This window comes from Chinchilla lanigera, unplaced genomic scaffold (genome assembly GCF_000276665.1).
Source record: "Chinchilla lanigera isolate Chin_1 unplaced genomic scaffold, ChiLan1.0 scaffold00012, whole genome shotgun sequence".
NCBI classification, from domain to species: Eukaryota; Metazoa; Chordata; class Mammalia; order Rodentia; family Chinchillidae; genus Chinchilla; species Chinchilla lanigera.
In genome coordinates this window covers 30247354-30256654 of record NW_004955413.1, presented here as the reverse complement: position 1 = coordinate 30256654, position 9301 = coordinate 30247354, and the positions used below count along the sequence as shown (strand labels likewise).

The window sequence follows — 9301 nt, the reverse complement described above, 5'->3', positions numbered from 1 at the left end:
GGGCGGGGCGCGCGCACCGGCGACCCCGCGGCGGCTTCCCGGACCCCGCTGGCTCCGCGAAGCAAGGGGCGCGGTGCCCAGTGGCGCGGGGTGGGGCAGACGGGTGCAGGGGACCTTGTGGGTAGAGGGTTCAGTGCCAGGAGGTGGAAGGGGGCGCGGAAGGTGTCTGGCAGAATTAGGGGCGCTCCCGGTGCCCCGGGAGGCGTGGGGTGGGCGGGGGCGCGGTGCCCCTCGGGCTCGCCCTCTTCCTTCCCAGTGGGAACAACTTCCTGCTTTCCGATTCAGGTCGCAGAAGCTGCGGGAAGAAGTTCAAGGCCGACGCTTTGCTCCCTCAGCCCGACGGCGGCGACACTGCTGGCTGCAGGCCACACTGCGCTTTCCTGGGCCCCTCCGGGGAGAGCGAACGGCTGGGCTCCAGGGCCCGGGCCGGTTAAAATGAATGCCAAGCAGACTGCAGCGCCTTTCCTAGCCACAGGCAGGGGCGCCCAGGCGGTTTCCAACCACAGGGCGACTGGCCTGGGCCTCCGAGGACACAGGGTGGCTGCGCTCCGAGCCCTCCCCCTGCCCGGGCATGCTCTGGCGGGGTGCCACATGGACCTCGCCATTTCTGGCCCGTGAACCGCCAGGACCCTGGAGAAACAAGGCCTCCGGTCTGTCCCACCGTCTCTCTGCCCACACCCCCCCGGCCTTGGCATTCTAACCAGCGTCCCTTGACGTCACATCTCGCCATTTCTATCAACCAATTGAAACTTGCCCGTTGTCATAAAAATATATATTTTTACGCCATTGGTAAATTCAAAAGTTCCTCGTGGGCCCTGCTTCCCAGGAAACTTCGGCCCACATTTGATTCAACTGCCCAGGAGGGGGCAACTGGGCACACTGGGTAAGGCTGGCCTGGGCTGCTTTGCCAAGGCCTGGGCTGCCCGCTGACCCCCCTCCCACACTTTGTGGACCCATCAACCTTGGCCTGGAAGAGCGCCGGACACTGCACACCGACATCACTGCCACCAGCCCACGACATACCGAGTTTGGGATGAGGGAAGGAAAATCCAGGAAAGGCTAAAAACCTTCCCGAATTGCTTTCCTGGGAACTGGGGCGTGGGCTAGGTGCTTCTTCCTAAAGACCCCATCTTGTTTCTTTTCTTTTCCTGTCAGAAGCCTCAGGTTTGGAAAATGAAATAGAAGTGATTTCCAGTTAATCTTTTCACTGGAATCGGGACCAACTTTCACTTTCCATAGCTGCCAAAGGCGGCCCAGAGTCACCCAAGCAGGGAGATTTCCCAAGGGAGGGGGCCTGGCCCTGTTTCCCAGGAAGGTACAGTGTAGTCCCGGCTTCCAGGGCTGGGGGGCCTTTTGTGGAACAGACTCGGGCAGCCTCAGCTTGGGGACACCGCGCCTCCTCCAGTGACACGGCCCGGGAGACTGTGTCGTCTAGCATGGTCCTATAGAGTTTTCTTCACTATCAAAGTTCCCCGCCCCAACTAGGAAAGTGGGGGAAACTTCCTACAGGGTCCGTGCCAGGCAGTCCCCAAAAGCCGCACACATGCCTCTGTCACCCCCTTCGTCCCCAGCCACACCAAGGGTGAACCCAGCCACTGACTGCTGTCCTCAGCTCCTGCTGCCCCATCCTTAGGACAGCCTAGCTGTACAGCTTAGCTCCTTCCAGAAACACAGCAGAGACATTTTGTGGTTCAGCAAGTTTAAGGACTCCAGAAGAACAAATCTGCAGGAACTGGGCTGACTGAAGAGATCACAACATTCTAAGCATCAGGCCCTTTTAATACTGAATCTTGTTTTTCCAAAATAATGAGCAAGCTCAGTAATGACCAAACAGGGATTCCAAACATAAATATATGGTAACTATTCACACAGAAAACTGCTCTCTAGCGCAAAGTCAAAAAAATGCTGCATACCTTTGAGATATGTTCATGAAGCAAAAAAAAAGACTGTATCCAACAACCACACTCTAATCTATTTATAATCACTTTCCTAAACACTATAAATATTATAACTAATGTGATATATGTTTTGTGATTAAATGGGCAGATTACAACATTGAGATTTTTTCAAAGCCACAAAGAAAAAGAGATAATCTTCCCTTATGCCACTTACAACTTTTGTTCATTGGCACAAATACAAATTTAACAACGGTATCATTATTGAATGCGGCGAAAAATGCCAGGATATTAGCTTTGTAATTTTCACCTGAAATCATTGTATAATCACACCGACTTGCTAACTTTCTTTTTATTACCTGATCCTTTTTCTTACCCTCACACAGTAATAATTTAATGCCTTTCCCCCCCTTCCAATTTTTATCTGGTAACACAGAAATGCAGTGAAGTCAGAACAATATTTAAGAACACACACTTCTTCCAACTCTCCGTCCTTGGCAAGGGTTTACATATAATTTGGTTGGAAATTCAGAAATCAAATTCTATTTAATACAAGGAAAATAATAGCACTCAGGTAATTAATTGCCCTGCATAGTACCCAGGTTGGATACTTTTGTTTTTGTCTACTTGCTATCAGACTATATCATTCAAAGTAAATAAAAATTTGAGAATGTGCCCAAATGACCAGAAAGGGAACCTGGGAGAGATTTACACCCTTGATGAGCAAGTTCTGGACAAGTTTCCTACAAGAAAAACTTGGCCTGTCTCTCTGGGCCACAACGACGCCTGAGGTCAGCTGCTTAAAAATCAGTCCTAGGGCAGGCTGTCGCTGCACCAGGATGTTTATAGTATTGGTCTTATACGCTTATTTTTTCCTCATTTCTCCCAAGATGTGCCTAATGGGAATGCGGCCGGCAACTTCCTGCCATGTCCTGAGCCTGGACTCTCACCACCGAGCCCCTGGCTTGCAGTTCAGCCCCCGAAGGCAGTGGGGAGTTCACTTTCGATTCCCTTCTTTGCATGGAGCGGCATTTAACAGTGTTAAACTTTCAGGATCCAAGACATTCCGAGGACTCACTAAACAGATGCATTTAATCTAGTTCATGCGAGCAGGATGAGCCCGGGCAAAAAGTCACATTTTCACTTGGGTTCTGGATGTTTAGCTTGCACCGAGAACAGGGGTGCTTTTAAAGCTGGTCCCATAAACATGGGATTGAAGTTCGCGGCCGCTCAAGGGAGATGCCACTCAGATTATTCCTGACAATGCATCCTTCAGAGGGGCTGCTCAGAAGCTTTGGCTATTCTGTCAAAAGGCAAACCAGGCATATTGTCTTTTCTTTCTTTTTCTTTTTTCTTTCGCCTTTGTCTCAAAGTGTTTACAGGGTTGAGTCCATTTTAATATGTCTGTGTCATGATAACTTGATGAAGCCTCTGTTTTTACTCTCAATTATTAGTGCAAAACCCATCATCCTCCATCTCCTTTGATGGATTTTTTTCTTAAGGAGGAAGTTGAGAAAAGAAAGAAAGCACACTCATTTCCAGAGAAGAAAACAGTGAAAGATGATTTAGAGGTGATAGGGTCTCAGGCAGGGTAAGGAAATAGAACAAGCATCTCCATTTTCCTTCCAGGCATAATGAAGCTCTTTTCAGAATCTTTTGCTTTAGTTCCCCCAGTTTTATGTGGAACTTGGCGTTCGTTTACTTCCAACAGTAATGACAATCTGTCTGTAGGACAAGCACGTCCGAGGACAAAAGCAAGCATGGGGCACTGCATTAGCACACCCCCTACCCCATCAAAAGCAGCACGCTGACACATTTCAGTGTCTTCTTCTCCTCATTTAAAAAAATAATACAAAGAACATACTTAAGCGTGTGTGCAGATGACAGCAAAGCCCGGTGTGCCCTCATTCTCGGGATGCGGGCTGCCAGCTCCCCTCCATGCGAGCTGGTCTGGTTAGTCTCCTTGCGCTCCGGCTCTGCCACCTCGCACACTTGGGAAGTTCACACACTCACTTTTGATGGTGTGTTACCCAGGTGCCTGTATCCAAAAGAACTCTAGCAGCTCTGAAGGCATTCTGAAGGGGTTTATTATTATTTCTCAAATAAAAGGACAGCATCAAACACCCAGGAAGCTAAGGTAAATATTCATTCAATCATATGGAAATAAAGGACTCTATTGCATTTCATACATATATACTAGCACGAAAATTTCCCCGTAACACAGATGAGGAATTACAATTAATATTTTCCATTCCAAACCAGTAACAGCACAAACCAGAAAATACAAATTAAGGATGATGGGGTGATATCTCTGGTTATCCAAGGAGATATCAAATGCCAAAACTAGATGCTTGGCTTTATAAAGATGATTAGAAAGGCACAGTGCAAGTTAAATTTTTAAAGAACAAAAATTAAAGAAAAGTGAGTGTGGAATTAATTTTAGTCGTTCAACTCTACAATTTTAAAAATGAAATCATCATAAATCGGGAAACTAACATTTTGCTAAAGAAATGATTGTGTGACTTACAGCATTTTATTAGCACTTTAAGATGTAAGAGAGTTTGGAGTGCGACAGTTTCTGGTAAGAAAATGAAAGTATCTCAGAAAATTTGGAAAGAATTTCACTCCCTAGCAACCCAAGGTCTGCCTTCCTTTCACAACTGAAAAGTTTCAGTTTATCTGAAGTATTTTTACATCTTTTCCACTCTTGTGGTTTTTGTAGCTACCCCTTCTGGATTACATATTCTTTTTGACTCACATCTAAGGAGAATTTCACTGTGTCATCGTAAACTTGAAAAACTGTCAAGTGTTTAGGTTTATGATCCAAATTTTTAGGTAATGCCGAAGTGCTAATGAAAGTCAGCGGAATTTTTTTCTTCCTCACAGCTGAGATGAGAACTTGTATTTCCTAGACAGATAGTTGTTCAAGGGGCTATTTAAGTTAGAAGCCCTCTAGAATAAAGGAAACAGACAGAGTGGGGGAACTGATTTAGAACTCAAATGGCTCATTGTTAAATTGCAGGGAACTGCAGGAACTTTTTAAAAAATCAAAATCAAGACTTCACTGCTTACTTCTTTAAAAGGATTGCAATAGCCGTAACTGCTTGCAAAACAAACGGGCTAAAAGTGGCATTTGGGGAGGGGGTGTCAATTGCAAGTTGCTTGAAATTTAGCCACATTGGTCTTATTTACTGAAATATTCATTTTATTTTTAAAAATTAAATGTGACTTCACACAACACAGATGAGCAATTTGCTATACAAGTTGGACAGTTTCATTTTGTTGACTATGTCTAAGAGTATCCCAGCTTTTAGATATGGTTAACTTCAAGGTTAAGGTCTTATTTTTTTTTTTTTTATATCAGCTCTTTCTAACAAAGTGAAAACAAATGTTTTAACTAAATGTATCGCCACAAGAAAAGATAATATTTAATTGCCCCAAGAGAAAGAAACAAAAGAAGAAGAAAACTGATGCTTTCGTTTTGTCTCTGGCTGTTTATAGAGCAATTTTTGGGGTGATTCCTAATTTCAAAGGAACAATATCATTCTCTTTAACCAAAAGCAAGAGGTAATATAAGCCATCAGGCAAGAAGAGAAACTAACCTTGGAAATAAAAGTCTATACAATTTTTACGTGATGAATGCATTTAAAAAATATTACAGGATAACAAGGGATCTGGACAGGCATTTTTCCCTCCTGTGCTTGGATGATATGCAGAGGCATGAGTTTTAGTTCTCACCAAGACTCTGCACTTAGATAATACTTTACCCATTAACCAGTTTCTTGATTTGCTAACGATCTGCCTTCCAAGCTCACTGCCCGATTCACTCAGACCCAGGTATTGCTGGCTCCTGCCCTCCCTCCCGAAACTCCTCCGAAATTGGAAGTCTCTCAGACAGAGAGCCCTGGAAATTTATAGCAGGACTCCAAGGCTCCCTGGGAAACTTCTCAAGTTGGGAAAAAGCTTGTCAACGCACACCTGGATCTACAGATTCGGAAAAATGAACCGGCTGTAGCCAAAAAGCAAAACACTCAACCACCCGAACACAGTCTGCAAGAAACACAGAGTTCTTTGACGTGACAAGAAGAATTATAAATAAAATAGCTCCGAGGCAGACAGGCTGAATGAGCCTTTTAAGACAGCCTGCTGGTGCTTCCAACTTTAATACTTAGAACATGAAACGCCAGGTCCACGAGAGTAATATCTGGGCTATGCGTGTGCTCGGGTGTGCTACGTGTTATGTGCGCGTGCGTGCATGTGTGGCAACGAAAGCTCCGCTGCCCTTGTGTGTTGGGGGCCAAGCTGAAGTCCCGCCGAGGGGCCCTTGCCCAGGTGAAGGGCTGGCCCTACCTGCTTGTTTGCTGGCGTCAGCCTTTCTCCATACACGTGGACTGACACTGAAAACCACGGACAACGTGACCTGCTGCAGACACCAAGCACAGAGCTCAGGGACTTCCCTGCAATACAAAATGTTTGGTGAACGGGACTGAGGCGGAGGCAGAGGTCTGATGTCTCAGAGCAGGAGCCCCAGGGTGTGGACATGGCTGGCGCTGTGGCCTCAAGGGTGCCTCCCCGTGCCAAGCTGGGCAGGGCAATGCTGGACCACAGTCACGACCAGACCAGGACTGGGACCGACATTCAGGGCGCTCGGGGGTGTAGCCCAGAGCAGTCTCCACGCCATCTGCTCCAGTCCCCCAAACTGAGGCTGTCTTGTCATGTTCAAGGCCCGGAAGAGGTTGGGAGTGATCTTTAAGTTGCTCCAGGCTCCCCCCATGTGCTGGGCCTGCCCCCTAAGTACGGAGGGCTGTGATGTAGTTTAAGTTAACCACGATGTGCTGATCATGCAATCAGTGACTGGCACCACGCAGATCACTGAGCATTTTAATCACGGCAACATCCCTAGCAGCTCAGAATTCCTCCTAAGATGAGAATGATAGCGCCTCGTGCATGTACAGCTAGCACATGGTAATGTACACAGCAGGGCCTCACCCGTTTCATGTGATCCAACCCTGCAAGGGAGGCCACATGAGAACTGTCACACTTCTCCCAAGACTGGGGAAACTGAGGCTTAGGCAAGTGGAACAGTGAGCTGATCTGATATCGCACAGACCCGGGACCCCAACCACTCACGCACATACGCACTGTGTTACTTTCGCTATTTTTTTTTTTTTATAAGGAAAACATCACCATCCACCCCTTCATACTCCTCCACACATAGGCTTATTTTATAGGTCAGAGCAATTTCCAGGAAAAACAGAGCCGCTTTGAAATCTTGGCCCCAGCACTGCCTGAAGTGGGTCCAGCTCTGGAAACACCCCTCCCCAAACTCTGCAGCTGGCTTTGGTCCTCTGAGGCATCCACCCACCCCGCCAGGTGCACCCTGCCCAACCCCTCCATGCGGCACCAGGGCATAGACCCAGGGCAGAAAGTCGCAGGCACAGAGCCCTGCTGCGCCTGCCAGAGTCCTCGTAGCAAGGCCATCTTCCCCAAGCTGAGTGATCCATAAGACCTCCCATCCCCTGCCCTAATCTGCTGGGTGTGGGCAGCCTGCAACTGCAGCCTCCTTGGCCACACTGCCAGCATGGTTCCAAGCCCCCCTGGAAGCCTGGTCTTGCTCGGCACCCTCTGTGAGCCTAGAAGACACCTGCCTGTGATCTCAGCAGAAAAGGCCGAACAGGCATTAGAACGGCTGGGAGAATCTCAGTGGTCTAGTCAGCTCCCTGTTTTAAGGTGCCCAGGGCTCCCAGCCTGTGCCTCAGTTTCGCACAAAGGCAAACTTATGCTGATCAGGTGGAAAAACTGCTCCCCAGAAAAAAGAAAGGCTAGGTATGTGGGCCATGGCCGGAACAGAATTGAGGAAGGATCAGAGCGGTGGGTTGTATGGCAGGCTGCCCTACAGAAGGCAGGAATAGCAAGGCCCCTGTCCGATGGGCACTCATCCCCCCCCCCCAGAAAAGGTACCATGGCACCTGCCTCTGCTCCTAATACAAACCAGGAGCCCTCCCCACGCCACCTTTGCAAAGCAGGGCATGCTCAGCAGCTCCAAAACACCAGCCTCCCCGAATCCAAGTTCCATCCCCCGAGCACCAGGCTCAGAAACAAACTGGGCATTCTCAGGTCTCCTTGGCAAAGCCACTTGACAGCTAAAGCGGGTCAACAAATGATGAAATAACTAAAAACCAGGCCATAGGGCCTTGCCCAGCAGGGCGATGCTGGGGCCACTGGGTCTTCAAAGGCAAAGGAATCTGGGGGTCTTTTGCTTGTTTCCTTTTTGGACCTAATTACAAGAAAAAGTGTCTTCTAAAGCTGTTTAAAAAATCACAAGGATCTGAGTCTCAAAAGCTTCTTGGGATAAACATTATAACTTTCTTTAACTCTTTTCTTTTTGTTTGTTTGTTGGTTTCTTTCTTTCTTTCTTTCTTTCTTTCTTTCTTTCTTTCTTTCTTTCTTTCTTTCTTTGGAGAGGGCCTGGGAGCTGAATTCAGAGCCTCCGCACTAAGCTACATCTCCAGCCTTGTTTAATTACTTTGAGACAAGGTCTCTTCAAGTTAAGTTGCCCAAGCTGGTAAACTTTGTCCAACATTTGAGGAAAAACAACCCAGGATAGACAGGGTCACAGCGCGAACTTAACGCCTGCTGCGTTCACAGCTTCGGCATCCCGATGCCACTGGAAGTGACCTCAAGTACCAGCAGGGCTGGGATGCGAGGGAAGGAAGCGCGCCGGGCAGACAGCTGCCTGCAGAAAGAGCGTTTGACCGGATTCCCAGCAGGAATAAAGGGCAGAAAAAGAAAACCAAGAGCAAACACCCTCCCTTCCATCGAGAGGGCTGCGCGCAGCGGGCCGGGACAGCAGTGGCGCTCCCGCCCCTCACCACGTTGGGCGCTCAGGGCCCGGGGAGCCCGGCTGGGGCGCAGGGCGGGTCAGGGTCGGTGCGTGGGGCGCGTCCGAGTGGCCCCGGGAGTCCCAGGAGCGCCCGCGCGCAGGAATCCGGGCGAGGCCAGGTCGGGTTGAGCTGGGGTCCGCGGCGCCGGGGCTGAGCCTGGAGTCTGCGACCAGGGTTCCGCTGTATGGGCCGGGCCTGAAGGCGCGTCTGGGGTCCCGCCCGTGATTCCGATCGGGGTCCGGGTCCGCGTCGCTGTCAGGATCCGGATCCGGATTCGGTTTCGCGTGGACTTCAGGGCCCCAGGCCCAGGTTTGCTTCCAGGATCCAGGTCCAGAAGAGGGGTCCGGGTCCGCGAGGACAGAGCGCTCCGTCTGCGCCCAAGGTCCAGGTCCGAATCTGGGGTCCGGGTCCGGGTCGGAGTTTGGGTCCGTGGAGACGCCAGGGCCCCAGGCCCCGCCTGCGCCCAAGTTCAGGTCCGGCTGCGGCTCGCGTGGACGCGGCGCCCAGCCCGCCTCGCCCGGT

General features: G+C 49.4%; 1 protein-coding gene across 1 annotated transcript; it reads left to right on the top strand.

The window, feature by feature from the left end:
• LOC106147967 (collagen alpha-1(III) chain-like) lies at positions 1-903 on the top strand (the record flags this gene model as incomplete). The annotated part of the gene is given in 2 exon segments (XM_013511590.1): positions 1-117; positions 286-903. Coding segments are annotated over 2 exon segments (271 nt in total), but the record flags the coding sequence as incomplete, so codon positions are not given.
• Positions 904-9301: the final 8398 nt, after the last annotated feature.